Raw genomic sequence first — 15,537 nt, 5'->3', positions numbered from 1 at the left:
AGACAGACAGACAGACAGACAGACAGACAGACAGACAGATGGGGTGGATTGGTGGATTTATGGATGTATAGACAGACGAATGTAATATATATATTGGAAGGACGGACAGACGGACACAGGTGGGTAGATATATAGCTGAATAGATAGATAGAGACGGATAGATGGATGGATATATCTCTTATTTATACATATATTTATATCTTATATATAAATATAATTTATCTATTGGAAGGACGGACAGATGGACACAGGTAGATGGATAGAGACAGATGTATGGATGAATAGAAAGATATATAAATGTATGGGTGGGTGTTTAGATAGATGGGTAGATACTGTAGATATATATTACAGACAGACAGATAAGTGTAATTAATATACAACATGAGATACTTATGTTAGCGGATATGGAAATCTGTGAAAATGTAGTGCACATGCTTGGGTACATCAAAAGAGAAGGAAAAGGGGAAGAAAAACAGCTGGAAACATCTGCTTCTGGGCTCCTTGTCCAGCTTCCCCTTCCATTTTTGATGTGGGATAGAGCGAAAAAGAGAAAGGGAAAGAAAAAACAAGGAGCCAGCTACCCAGAACATCAAAGCCATTGCCTAAATGTGCAAGCCCTCATTAGTTCTGCAAGCCTAACCAACCCGACTTATGATTGTGTTTGCTGGGGTGCACTTTGGCAAACACTTCAGAGGAGAGGCTCCTTTAAATTATAACTCCCCCCCCCCCCCCCAGCTCTCTGCTCCAACCCCTACCCACTGTAGCCTCTTCTGCCCACCCCATAACCCCCAAAACTCCCAGTGCACACAAACACAGCACTCCCCCCCCATACAGCACTCCACCCTATAATCTGGTCTGCAGCTGCAAGCATCTGCTCCACTCCCTCTCTCTTTTCCTAACCACTGAATTGATAAACACATCGATCATAAAGCCACTGACACACGGTGGACCGTGTGAAGCGACACGGGGACAGACTTTCCTGTTCATCTGGACTAGGTCTGGCCTGGCACTGTGGGGTTTATACAATATGAAAAGGCATTTTTAATTAATATGATGCATGAGAATAAGCATCATGTTATGAGTAACCCCAATTCGATTTTGACTCTATACAGAGTGATCTTTTGCTTCACTGCTGATAATCTGGCATGCAACTACCGAGTAATTTGGCAGCCTGAGGAAATCAGCTAGTTGCTGCCAAGTTCTGTAATTTGGCAGCATCTAGTAGGTTACTTATTCATTAGGTTCAGTCATAGCTGAATAATTAATCACAGTATGGAAATGTGCTTCCAAACACTTGCAGCAATCCTTCAGTCGTAAATTATCACATAATTCACATTTCTGGAGGAAACGTCTTCAAAATGTTGACTGATTATTGAGACATGAGACTAAACATGTACCACAATTTTGTCTGCTAACTTTACCAGAGTAACATTTCCAGTCTTCAGTTAAGCACGGGTATATTTGTAGCAATAGCCAAAAATGATGTATGGGTCGAAATGATCAATTTTTCTTTTATACCAAAAATCATTAGGATATTAAGTAAGATCATGTTCCATGAAGATATTTTGTAAAATGTCCTACCGTAAATATGTCAAAGCTTTATTTTTGATTATTAATATGCATTGCTAAGACTTTAGAGGCGATTTTCTCAGTATTTTGATTTTTTTTTTAATCCCTAGATTCCAGATTTTCAGATAAGTGTATCTCGGCCTAATATTGATCTATCATAACAAACAAACCATACATCAATGGAAAACTTATTTATTAATAAATCTTAATTTAAAAACGGACCCTTATGACTGGTTTTGTGGTCCATGGTCACATGATTTAGAGATTTGTAAGAATTTTGATCAAACATTTTCATTATCTATTAATATGCTACCACTTAAATCCCCTGTACTCAGAACTCAAAGCTTGAGATTAAAATATATATTAAACTTAATATAAATATGTATATATCACAAAAACGTTACCACTTTTTCCATTTTTTACCACTTTTCCCTCATAGCTGTGTCCTTGTTTATATTTTCTGTGTCTATCATTATCAACAAATATAGATTTTTAGATAATTGAAAGAAGCAGTGCTTGTAGATAAATACTTAATAATCTTCTTCTATTCTTTTCTAGAGATCTTACATCCTCGTTCATGCAGCCCACCGCTTGCTTGAGTTTCATTCATTGATATTTGAATGCACATACCAGGATGCGCTTCGATGATATCGCGAGATCTGTATCACTCCTCTGCCTGTTCCGCTGGTATCGCGAGAGCGGAGTGACTTGAGTGAAATTATCCGGTGTTGGTCTCCGAGGTGAGTAGGGATGTTGCAAAGCGTAAAAGAATATGGTGTAATTTCGTATAAAATTGATTAGAATGATATAAATATCATGTACAGTAAATAGCGGAGCAATTTATAAATTGTCAATATGCAGGCCGGCTCTTGCTACTGTAGTATCTTTACGTCGTGACAAAAATAAAAGCTGTTAGACGTTTGAACAGCATCACTGCCTGGTGTGAAATGCGCCGGTTTATCATGAGAAGGTATTTCTGTCTTATGAACGATAGGACATGATGCGAGCATCTCTTACGTATTCATTAGCAGACCACCTATGTGTAGGCTGATATTATAAATCATTTTAGGGTTTTCTAAATTATTGTTTCCAGTTGCCAGTGTGTTAAAGCCGACTGTTTCTGAAAGCTGAATGTGATCAGATCTGGGCTTCAGTGTTGGATTTAGATTGTGATACAAATCAACAGTTTCAGATTTTCTGGCATTTGCATACTTACACTCATAATGTTGATGTCATCACCATTTTATGGAGGATGAGGGATCTTTCTTCCTTACAAAGAGTGACATCTTATGAATCTGTCCACAGACACATCTCATTCTGTCATTCAACATCTAAAATAAAGCAACACTTCATTAGTTATTCTAATATAGGTGTTTAAAATTGTGTATTTTAAAAGCAGTTGTCATATTAGACTGTGGAGCCCAGTAGTTTTGTATTTCATATCCCTGACTGATTACATTTGTTTTGCAGGTTCTAGTTTTCTCTTTATACAAATGCAAGTTAAGCTTTGTTAGTAATTGTTGTATTGCTGTGTTAAAAAAGAAAATTCTGTCAGTATTTACTCACCTGATGTTTGAATGTGATGCCTCCTGTGAAAGAAATATATTTTTTGATTTTGTCCAGCCACAGTTAAAGATCATCTATGATCTATAGATGTAATCATTAAAATTGCAGAAAGGTTTCTAGAAGTTTTAAAAGAGGAACATTAGCATATTTGTAATAATTTTTTCTCAGAATTGTGATATAAACTCACAATTGCGAGAAATAAAGTCAGAATTGTGATATATAAGCTATCAATTCTGACATTTTTTCCCCAGAATTGTGATATAAACTTGCACTTGCCAGTTATAAAGTCAAAATTGCAAGATATAAACTAACAATTCTGACTTTTTTTTTCTCATAATTGTGATATAAACTTGCAATTGCCAGTTATAAAGTCAAAACTGCAAGATATAAACTCACAATTCTTACTTTTCCCCTCAGAATTGTGATATAAACTCGCAATTTTCAGTTATAAAGTCAAAATTGCAAGACCAAATTCACAATGCTGATGTTTTTTCTCAGATTTGCATGATATAAACTCACAATTGCGAGAAATTAAGTCATAATTGCAAGATATAAACTCACAATTCTGACTTTTTCCCCCAGAATTGTGATATAAACTTGCAATTGCCAGTTATAAAGTTAAAATTACAAGATATAAACTCACAATTCTGACTTTTTTCCTCAGAATTGTGGTATAAACGTGCAATTTTCAGTTATAAAGTCAAAATTGAAAGATATAAACTCACAATGCTGATGTTTTTCTCAAATTTGCATGATATAAACTCACAATTGCGAGAAATAAAGTCAGAATTGTGATATATAAGCTATCAATTCTGACATTTTTTCCCAGAATTGTGATATAAACTTGCACTTGCCAGTTATAAAGTCAAAATTGCAAGATATAAACTCACAATTCATTTTTTTTCTCAGAATAAGCTCTCAATTCTGACATTTTTTCCCCAGAATTGTGATATAAACTCACAATTTTCAGTTATAAAGTCTAAATTGCAAGATATAAACTCACAATGCTGAAGTTTTTTCTCAGAGTTGCAAGATATAAACTCACAATTCTGACTTTTCTCCCCAGAATTGTGATCTAAACTTGCATTTGCCAGTTATAAAGTCAAAATTGCAAGATATAAACTCACAGTGCTGACATTTTTTCTCAGATTTGAATGATATAAACTCACAATTGTGAGAAATAAAGACAGAATTGTGAGATAAAAACTGCGTCAATTAAAACAACTGACCGTAGGTTGTCTCTTTTCCTGTTGGTAAAGGCTAACCAGCTATCATGGGGAACATTTTTGGCAACCTTTTGAAGAGCCTCATTGGGAAAAAGGAGATGCGGATTTTGATGGTTGGGCTGGATGCAGCTGGGAAGACCACAATCTTGTACAAACTGAAGCTGGGAGAGATAGTGACTACCATTCCTACCATTGGTGAAGCACATTTTTAGACTTCAAATGTTTAATTGCTTGAGTATTATTGTGTAATTTCCTCTTACATAGAGACAAAGGGCTTGATGACATGTTGTGAGAGTCTGGCCACTGTGTAATTTGTGTGTCCTCTTTGTGCTTTCTTGTTACTAGGTTTTAATGTGGAGACTGTTGAGTACAAAAATATCAGTTTTACAGTGTGGGATGTTGGTGGCCAGGACAAAATCCGACCTCTGTGGCGTCACTACTTCCAGAACACACAAGGTGAGAAAAGGACTCATACACACACACACACACACACACACACACACACAAACAGTTTATGTCAATGGATGTGACTTAAAGGGATAGTTCACGCAAAAATGAACATACTTTCAGCAAGTATGAAAACAGGAAAACAAAGTGAAAACCTGGATATTTTAGGCAATATAGAAATCCTGGCCAGGATGTGTCCGGCCACGGACGTATGGTCACCCTAAGTATTTGTCAAGTTTTATTGTTCGATCTTTAATGCATCTTATTAAATTCAGCATTGAAATTAGAATTAAGATCTCCCACAAAAGTCTTTATTTTACCTCTACACTCCTAAAAATAAAGGTTCTTTATTGGCATCGATGGTTCTATGGCATCACTGCTAAAACACCCCTTTGGACCCTTTATTGTTAAGTGTGTTTGTCTCTATAACCATTTGACATTATTCTCATGTATTTTGAAGGTTTGATCTTCGTGGTGGACAGCAATGACCGTGAGCGAGTGAACGAAGCCAGAGAAGAGCTGATGAGGATGCTGGCTGAGGATGAACTGAGAGACGCTGTACTCCTCGTCTTTGCCAACAAGCAGGCAAGAGCTTCCTCATGCTTCTGCTATGTTCTTCAAATCAGAAACAGCTCATTGATGTTAGCATGCATCTGCTGTCTCAATTTCAAAAGCAGATTTAGTATGTGCATCAGTTTCTGTAATGTATGTGTTCGTGTTGATTTGTTGAAAATGGAAATATAGCTGCTGTAACAGTTTATATGATTGTAGTTCATTAGTTAGGAGAAAACGTCATATGATGCTGAGGAATGATCAGAGTTCAGCCAGGCAATGTAACGTATAAGACAGAAAATGATTCAGAGTCTAGTTTGTATGTTTTTACCACATCTTCCAGATGGCAGAGGTGAAAGCAGGCTATTTTTGGGCTGGATGGGCTCTCTGATGATTTGGAGAACTCATTGCCGGCAGTGGTTGTTGAGGTCTGCCACTGATGTGTTGAGCAGTTTTGACCACCCGCTGAAGGTCTCTCTGATCTGAAGATGTGCAGCTGCCGTATCTTAGGCCTTGTTCACACATGAGCAGAATACGGTTGTTGAATACGGAATACGGTTGTCAGTCCTGTATTTGAGTCCTTAATACAGTTGCGTTCACACACAGTATGGCTATTTACGGGCGTGACAACCACATTCTGTAACCAAACTCACACCTGTAAATGTTCTTTCTTGGTAAACATGCGCTGTGTGAACGGAGAGCTCTCTCTGCTGTAAAAACTTGGTCTACCGTGTGTTGTGTGTTTTCATGTGTGGTTTCGGTAACATACAGTGAGGGAGAAAGTTTTAGATTCAGTCAGTTTTTCTTCACTGGAGCTGCCCCATCATTAAACTCGCAATTGTGAGAAGTACAGTTAGCGAGTTATAGTCAGATTTGCGAGATATAAATTCACATTTCTGACTTCTGATGAACTTACAATTGCAAGAAATAAAGTCAGAACTGCAAGATAAAAACTCACAATTGCGAGAAATAAAATTAGAATTGCAAGATATTAAATCACAGTTCTGACTTTTTCTCAAAATTGCATGATATGAACTCACAATTGTGAGAAATAGTCAGAATTAGGAGATAAAAACTTGCAATTCAGACTTTTTTTCTCAGAATTAAGTGATGTACACTCACAATTGCGAGAAATAAAGTTAGCGAGCTATAGTCAGATTTGCGAGATATAAACTCACATTTCTAACTTTTTTTCTCAGAATTGCGACAAACTCACAATTGGAAGAAATAAAGACAGAATTGCAAGATAAAAACTCACAACTGCATGAAATAAAGTCAGAATTGTGAGATAAAACTTGCAAATCTGACTTGTTTCCTTAATATTGCGTGATATAAATTCACAATTGTGAGAAATAGAATTACTAGATAAAAATCTTGCAATTCTGTCTTTTTTCTCAGAATTGCATGAAATAAACTCACAGTTGTGAGAGATAAAGTCAGAATTGCGTGATGAAAACTCACAATTCAGATTGTTTTCTCAGATTTGTGTAAACTCACAATTGCAAGTGAGTTTGGGAAAAAAAATAAAGTCAGAAATGCGTGATATAAATGAATAACTGAGAGAAATAAAGTCAGAAATGCGAGATGTAAACAAAAAAATAGTCAGTGATTAAAGGGATACTTCTCCCAAAAATGAAAATTTGATGTTTATCTGCTTACCCCCAGGGCATACAAGATGTAGGTGACTTTGTTTCTTCAGTAGAACACAAACAAGGATTTTTAACTCAAACCGTTGCAGTCTATCAGTCATATATTGGCAGTCAGTGGGACCTACGGATTCGAGAGTCAAAAAAACATGCACAGACAAAACCAAATGAAACCCTGCGGCTTGTGACAATACATTGAAGTCTTAACACACAAAATAATCAGTCTGTACAAGAAACTGAACAGTATTTATACCGTTTTTTTTTTTTTACCTCTGATCCACCACAATGTCCAACTGTCCTGACCGTGTTCACAACAGCCGGCGTGCGACGAAGAGCAAGCAACCATAACTTCAGTCAATCAGGCTTTGAGGGTATTAGACCTGGAAAGTCCTTGAAAGGTCCTTGAATCTGAAGTTAAACAAGGTTTGGGACCTGACACCTGTAAGTAAATGCAGTTGTCAATCCCAAAAACTGACAGTGTGAACGTAGCCAGAGTGAGAAGCGGTAGGTCATGATGCTCCCAACATCAAATCTGTAAAAGATCTCAAGAGAAATGGAGGCTTCTCTATTAAAAAAAAAACAGTATATGCTGGTTAGGTATGTTTTGAAGCATGGCAGCTCAGGACCACCTTAAATCAACTCATGACCAACTGTGAACCAGCTTAAACCTGCTCAAACCAGCTGCCGTGCTTTAAAACATACCGCACCAGCATATGCTGTTTTTTTCCAACAGGGTTTTCAATTCATGCAGGGTATGTTTTGAAGCATGGCAGCTGGTTTGAGCTGGTTTAAGCTGGTCCTGAACTGGTTTAAGCTAATCATGTTTGGTCCTAAGCTGTTTCTAAGCAACTAGCTCCTGCTCAGGACCAGCTTTAACCAGCTCATGACCAACTATGAACATGCTTAAACCAGCTCAAACCAGCTGCCATGTTTCAAAACATACCTAACCAGCATATGCTGTTTTTTTCAACAGGGTTTTCAATTCATGCAGGGTATGTTTTGAAGCATGGCAGCTGGTTTAAGTTGGTCCTGAACTGGTTTAAGCTAATCATGTTTGGTCCTAAGCTGTTCCTAAGCAACTCGCTCCTGCTCAGGACCAGCTAATATCCAGCTCAGGACCAGCTTAAACCTAGCTGCCATGCTTCAAAACATAATTAACCAGCATATGCTGTTTTTTTCCTCAGGGTTTTCAGTTCATGCATGGTATGTTTTGAAGCATGGCAGTTGGTCTGAGCTGATTTAAGCTGGTTATGTCTTGGTCCTAAGCTTTTCCTAAGCAACTAGCTCCAGCTCAGGACCAGCTCAAACCAGCTGCCATGCTTCAAAACATACCTAGCCAGCATATGCTTTTTTTCAACAGGGTTTTCAATTCATGCAGGGTATGTTTTAAAAAGCATTGCAGCTGGTTTGAGCTGGTTTAAGCTGGTCCTGAACTGGTTTAAGCTGGTTATGTCTTGGTCCTACGCTGTTTCTAAACAACTAGCTCCAGCTTAGGACCAGCTTATATTCAGATCAGGACCAGCTCAAACCAGCTGCCATGCTTCAAAACATACCTAACCAGCATATGCTGTTTTTTAACAGGGTTTTCAATTCATGCAGGGTAGGCCTATGTTTTGAAGCATGGCAGCTGGTTTGAACTGGTTTAAGCTGGTTATGTCTTGGTCCTAAGCTTTTTCTAAGCAACTAGCTCCAGCTCAGGACCAGCTTATATTCAGCTCAGGACCAGCTCAAACCAGCTGCCATGCTTCAAAACATACCTAACCAGCATATGCTTTTTTTTTTCCAACAGGGTTTTCAATTCATGCAGGGTATGTTTTGAAGCATGGCAGCTGGTTTGAACTGGTTTAAGCTGGTTATGTCTTGGTCCTAAGATTTTCCTAAGCAGCTAGCTCCAGCTCAGGACCAACTATGAACCATCTTAAGCCAGCTCAAACCAGCTGCCATGCTTCAAAACATACCTAACCAGCATATGCTTTTTTTTTCCAACAGGGTTTTCAATTCATGCAGGGTATGTTTTGAAGCATGGCAGCTGGTTTGAACTGGTTTAAGCTGGTTATGTCTTGGTCCTAAGCTTTTCCTAAGCAGCTAGCTCCAGCTCAGGACCAACTATGAACCATCTTAAGCCAGCTCAAACCAGCTGCCATGCTTCAAAACATACCTAACCAGCATATGCTGTTTTTTAACAGGGTTTTCAATTCATGCAGGGTAGGCCTATGTTTTGAAGCATGGCAGCTGGTTTGAACTGGTTTAAGCTGTTCCTGAACTGGTTTAAGCTGGTTATATCTTGGTCCTAAGCTTTTTCTAAACTACTAGCTCCAGCTCAGGACCAGCACAAACCAGCTGCCATGCTTCAAAACATATCTAACCAGCATATGCTGTTTTTTTAACAGGGTTTTCAGCGCATGCAGGAATTTTAGACACTGCTTCCAGGAAAATGAGTTCAGGAACTATGGGAAATCCTCTACGATGAGGGCATGCAGTATGTATATAAATAGTAAGATATGTAGTTGTTTCTGTCTCACTCTCCAGGATCTGCCAAATGCCATGAACGCTGCAGAAATCACAGATAAGCTGGGTCTCCATTCCCTGCGCCATCGTAACTGGTACATCCAGGCCACTTGTGCCACCAGCGGAGATGGTTTATATGAAGGTCTGGACTGGCTGGCCAACCAGCTCAAGAACAAGAAATGAGGCAGACCGGATCCAAGAGCAACCGGTGTGGGCGAGGAGTCACCTAATTGGCAGCTCATCAGGGAGCACCAGTAGTTTCTTTCATTCTGTTTACAAGCTGAGACCAACAGGAGCCGGGTCAGACAGTGTAACCCCTCGCTATGTCCCACCTAACAGATCCGTGAGATGATCGGGGAAGCACCCATGATTCACATTCATATTAATAGTGAAGATAGACATGTTCTCATGTGATTTAAACATCTCAGTTTCTCGTGTCTCTACACTGTAAATGTATAAAAGACAGTAACGGGAGTGAATGAAAAGCTTTTACTTATAATACTGTGGGAGTAACTTAAATGCAGGTCATTTAAACTATATTACCTGCACTGAGAGATGAGAAACCTGTTGATTCAGTTTCCCGAAATATTGAAATAAAATCAAGTGAAATGTTATTCCGAGAACAACAAAGAAACATGTTGTGTTTTTTTGCTACAGTGGTGTTGTTTTGCTACTGGAAATTAAATATGCATCGTGATTTATTATTAGCATATCAGCCAGACTTCATGACTGTCAATGATGATGCTCTTATTGCATGTGTTCACACAATAACCACTGTCTCTGCACAGGTTGCTGAGCAAGCTTTGGTTAGGGCTGTATGTAAATAGATAGAGGATCCCTTGTCTTTTCCGTGTACAAGAAGCGTTTCTTATTGTTCACTACCCAAGCTGCTGTTTTGTTGTGTGGCTAAATGCGTTTGTTTCACAGACTGTATCCGCTGCTCTTGCATGCTGTTTGTCTGTGTCGTGTAGATGTGCTCATTGACTGTGTCGTTGCATTCGAGTTATTGACTTTTTGCTTGTGTTAGTGTTGCATGGGCTGATCTGAGGAGTTGATCTCTATAGCCCTGTGACTGAAAAAGACTGTCGAAGCGACTTTACAGTAGACGCAGATACTAATAGACTTAAATATTTATGGTTGTGTGTGTATGCTCATGAATGACTAAGTGTGTTGCTATATTACACACTTAATAAAGTATGCACTTAGATAACTTCATGTGAATGTCTATTATTTCTTCTAGTCCTGTGTCCATACGTTTTTTATTTATGTTCCTTGCATTGAGATACTGTGGAGAAAATTGTTCATTCTAAAACATTAAAATCATGTTGCTTAAAAAAGAATATTTTTTAGACTTTACATCTGCATAGTCTTTTTTTCTATTATTCATACTTCAGTGTATCCATTTATGCATCAATTTAATTTGACAACTTTAAAAATAATTTCTGTTAATTCAAATAAAGATAAATAAAAACTAAATGTATAAATGTTGTCTTCCAACTAACTGATTAAATTACTTAAATTAAAAGTTATATCTTGAATAATCTAGTTTAAAACTAATAAAAATAACAAAAGCACAACTTCAAAATTCAGATTACATTTCAATTAAAATTACAAATCAAAAATTTAAAACATTTAAAATATGAATAAATACACTTAATTAAACTAGTTAAAAGCTAAAAAAATAACAAAAGCAAATTACACTTAAAATTAAAATTGCAAAATAAAAAATGTCAAATCTAAAATTAAAAGCTAATTCAAAATATGAATAAATACTATATTAGTACATAATACTAGAAAAGCAATTTTGAAAAGTTATTACACTGATTTTTAAAAAATATGTTTAAATAATTAGAATATATTAAACGCTTCCAAATCATATACTGTATATATAATATATTCATTAAATAATTACCTTCAACATGTTATAGTATTAATATTTTGAATTAGCTTTCATTTTATATTTTCAGTTTTGATTTTAGTTTTATTTCAAGTTTAATAAATTTGTCATGTGCTTTTGTCATTTTATTTTATTTTTTTGCTTTTTTTTAATACATCTGTTTACGTTTTAGTTATTTTAGTATTTATTTCAGGTGGTTGCCAAGACAAAATTTCAAGTTTTTGTAAGCTTTCTTTTTCTAAATGATGTACGTTTTATCTAATATTTATATAATAATAATGATGATGATAATAATAATAATAATAAAACATTTTATTTATATAGCACCTTTCAAGAACCCAAGGATGCTTTACATTATATATACACTACCAGTCAAAAGTTTTTGAACAGTAAATTTTTCTAATGTTTTTCTAAAAAAATTAATCCAAAGTACAGCTAAATTAAAAAAAAGAAATTAAATAATTTGACTATTTAAAATAACTGTTTTCTAATATATTTTAAAATGTAATTTATTCCTGTGATTTCAAAACTGAATTTTAGCATCATTACTCCAGTCACATGATCCTTCAGAAATCATTCTAATATTCTGATTTGCTGCTCAAGAAACATTTATTATTATTATTAGGTTGAAAAGCTGAGATTTTTTCCCCCGGTTTTTTTCATATTTGATGAATAGAAAGTTCAGACGAACAGCATTTATCTAAAATAGAACATTAACAATGCCTTTATCATCACTTTTGATCAATTTAAAGCATCCTTTCTAAAAAAATATATATATTAAAAAAATTATACTGACTCAAACTTTTGAATAGTATAGTGTATAATGTTACAAAAGCTATTTATTTAGATAAGCTAAGCTATCTATTTATTACATCTTTCTAGTCATCAAAAGACCCTGAAAAAATACTCAACTGTTTTAAATATTGTAATAATAAAAAAAAAAATGTTTATCAGCATATCAGAATGATTTCTGAAGGATCATGTGACACTGAAGCCTGGAATAATGATGCTGAAAATGTAGCTTTGATCACAGGAATAAATTACATTTTAAAATATATTCAAATAGAAAATAGTATTATGTAAAATGTTGATGATGATTTTAACAGCAACACTGATTCCATTTAATTAAAGTCAGAAGTGTCTGAGTGTATGACAGGTGCTTGTGCTCCACAAAGTAAAAATTATAGCCTAGGAAAAGCAACAAATAACAACAAAACCACGCAAGTCTTTCATAACAAAAATGAACCCACATGCCTGATGAAGTTCATCTACTATAATTGCTTCCATTCTGGGATCTTTTTTCTCCTCCAGAATTCAGTTTACACACACGGCTGAGTCGCTTCAGTCGTTCAGCGGTTTGCAATGTGCAATTATACAATTTGTTTTTGCATTCTGATAACTTTATCAGACACCACAGAATGTGATAAATCTTATCTTTGTGCGCTTAGTGAAAATTTCAGAGCATACCGAAAGCACTTGATCTGCTCTGTGTGAACACTTACAGCTCTTAGGCTCAGAAAAGCCTGGAAATAATAAGAAGGGAAGTCTGTTTGTTTAGCAAGATGCCCAGTACCTCACCCCCTTATTCTGTGGCAAATCCCACACACCTCCCCGCCTGCCCTCACAGTGTGTGTCTCCAGGGGCGTGACAGCAGTATGTGGGTCAGGGCTGCTCCCTGGGTTGCCAGCCCCAATGGCCCCCTGCAGGCCGCTCATAATAGCGGCACCATGGCGGGTGCCATAGCTGGGATTCCCTCCCGTAACCGGGGCGCCCTCGCCCAGGGCACAGACTCACTGGCAGCAATGCTGCAATCAATTCATCAATCTGTGATGGGAGCGCCGACCGCTGAAGCCAGGCCAGCCCACCCCTCATCCAGGCCATGACCACCAGCAATGAGGCTGACAAGCAGGACTGGGGAAATCAGGAGCTGGATGGCGTACAGCTGATTATTTAGGGGGCTGGTATTCACTCATAGCAGACGGGCTTAATGAGAGTTGTTTCACTTTTGGAAGGTCCTCAAAAGCTGAAACTAGTACATGGATTGTCAAGCATGAACAAGCAAGTACACACACACTTGAACACAAAAATGTTACATTTGGAGCGAGGCAGGGCTGTAGTAGCCAGAAACATTGAAGGTAACACATCAACCCCAGATTAAAGCATGATCAATTATTTGCTCATTCAAACAGTACCAAATGCAAATGCAGATGCAAAAAAAAAAAAAATAGTAATAATAAACAATAACACACAAAATAAACACTAAAATGTAAAACATTGTATAATAATATTATAAAAAAATATTAAAAAAAATATTTAAAAATGTATAAAAATTATTTAAATAAATAATTAGGATAGTTTTGGTTCAAAAAATGTTAAATAACAATTAAAACAGGAATAAACACTAAAAATAGAAAGATAGATGAAAATTATAATAATAAACACTAACACACTAAATAAACACTACAAAGAAAACATTGTATAACAATAATTAAATTACAAAAATTAAATTAAAAAAAGTAAAAAAATAATAATTGTAATAATTAGTAGAGTAGTTTTGGTTATTCAAACAATATTATTACAATATTATTATTATTATTATTATTATTATTATTATTATTATTATTATTATTATTATTAAAAGTAGTAGTTTTGCGCATTCAAACAGTACCAAATGCAAAAATAAAAATAATAAACACTAACACACTAAATAAACACTACAAAAAGAAAACGTATAACAATAATTGTATAAAAATTATATATAAAATTATATATATTATATATATTATACATACATATACATATAAACAATTGTATAAAAATAATTGTAATAAATAAGTAGGGTAGTATCAAACACTCAAAAAATAATCAAATAATAACAACAACATTATTATTATTATTATTAAAAGTAGTAGTTTTGCAAACAGTATCAAATGCAAACAAGTAAAATAATAATAATAAATACTTACACACTAAATAAACACTAAAAAGAAAACGTATAACAATAATTGTATAAAAATTATATATATATATATATATATAAATATATATATATATATATATATATATATTTATTTATTTTTTTTTAAATTGTGTAAAAAATATAAAAATAATTAGTAAAAAAAAAAAAAAAAAATATATATATATATATATATATATATATATATAAATAATAAGTTGGATAGTTTTGGTAACTCAAACAGTATCAAACACTAAAAAATGTAAAATAATAACAACAATGATATAGATAGATAGATAGATAGATAGATAGATAGATAGATAGATAGATAGATAGATAGATAGATAGATAGATAGATAGATAGATAGATAGATAGATAGATAGATAGATAGATAGATAGATGGCAGATTGACAGGGATAGACATAGATACCATTTATATAGATGATGGATGGATCGACTGATTGATGACAGATGGACATACAGAAATAGATGGATACATAGATAGATACATACATAGATACATAGATACATAGATAGATAGACAGATAGATAGATACATAGATGATAAATACATAGTAATTTTTGCCATTTAAAAAAAATCAAACATTAAAAAACGTTGTTGTTGTTATTATTATTATTAAAAGTTGTGGTAGTAGTGTTGCTCATTCAAACAGTATCAAATGCAAAAAAAAAGTAAAATTATAAAAACTAACACACTAAATAAACACTAAAAAACGTAAAATTAATTAAAAATTATATAGAAAATATCAAATATAATACAAATATAAATTGTATTTAAATAATAAAAATTATTATAATAAATAATAAGAAGGCTAGTTTTTAAATATATAGTTTAGCTTATTCATAACTAACAAGTCAATGAAATGTCAATGAAATGGGTCAAAATGTGGTGTGATAATATACAAGGGAAATGTAAGTGGTTTATGGACATGTGGGTGTTCAGTGGGGTATTATTACTGTCAATTTTAATCTTTGTTTGCATGTCCTCAAAGTAACCATTATAACTGTACCGTACAAAATAACACGAAGCGATGAAGATTGACGTTTTAGCAACACCCTTCATCTTTTAGCTAATGTCTCCATCTGCTGGACAACAGACTGTAGTGTTACGTCGGGCTCCCACCCAGGGTTGCCAGGTCTGCGAAACA

At 34.9% G+C, this 15,537-nt stretch overlaps 1 protein-coding gene across 1 annotated transcript; it reads left to right on the top strand.

Annotated features, from left to right (window-relative positions):
* The first annotated feature begins 2,221 nt into the window (after positions 1 to 2,221).
* On the top strand, positions 2,222 to 10,724 carry arf3a (ADP-ribosylation factor 3a). Its single transcript, XM_073822813.1, has 5 exons — positions 2,222 to 2,309; positions 4,395 to 4,556; positions 4,707 to 4,817; positions 5,269 to 5,393; positions 9,536 to 10,724. The coding sequence occupies exons 2-5, from the start codon at positions 4,409 to 4,411 to the stop codon at positions 9,695 to 9,697; spliced, it is 546 nt and encodes a 181-aa protein (XP_073678914.1). The 5' UTR covers positions 2,222 to 2,309; positions 4,395 to 4,408; the 3' UTR covers positions 9,698 to 10,724.
* The last annotated feature ends 4,813 nt before the right edge of the window (positions 10,725 to 15,537 follow it).

This window comes from Garra rufa, chromosome 18 (genome assembly GCF_049309525.1).
Source record: "Garra rufa chromosome 18, GarRuf1.0, whole genome shotgun sequence".
NCBI classification, from domain to species: domain Eukaryota; kingdom Metazoa; phylum Chordata; class Actinopteri; order Cypriniformes; family Cyprinidae; genus Garra; species Garra rufa.
The sequence above is the reverse complement of the archived record's forward strand: the minus strand, read 5'-3'. Positions and strand labels throughout refer to the sequence as shown.

What these genes read in the sequence shown, in the direction of transcription:
- arf3a (XM_073822813.1), top strand. Translation starts at nt 4,409, where the DNA reads ATGGGGAACATTTTTGGCAACCTTTTGAAGAGCCTCATTGGGAAAAAG. An exon ending in GACTACCATTCCTACCATTG is followed by an intron (nt 4,557 to 4,706) that starts GTGAAGCACATT and finishes TCTTGTTACTAG; the next exon opens with GTTTTAATGTGGAGACTGTT. An exon ending in CTACTTCCAGAACACACAAG is followed by an intron (nt 4,818 to 5,268) that starts GTGAGAAAAGGA and finishes TGTATTTTGAAG; the next exon opens with GTTTGATCTTCGTGGTGGAC.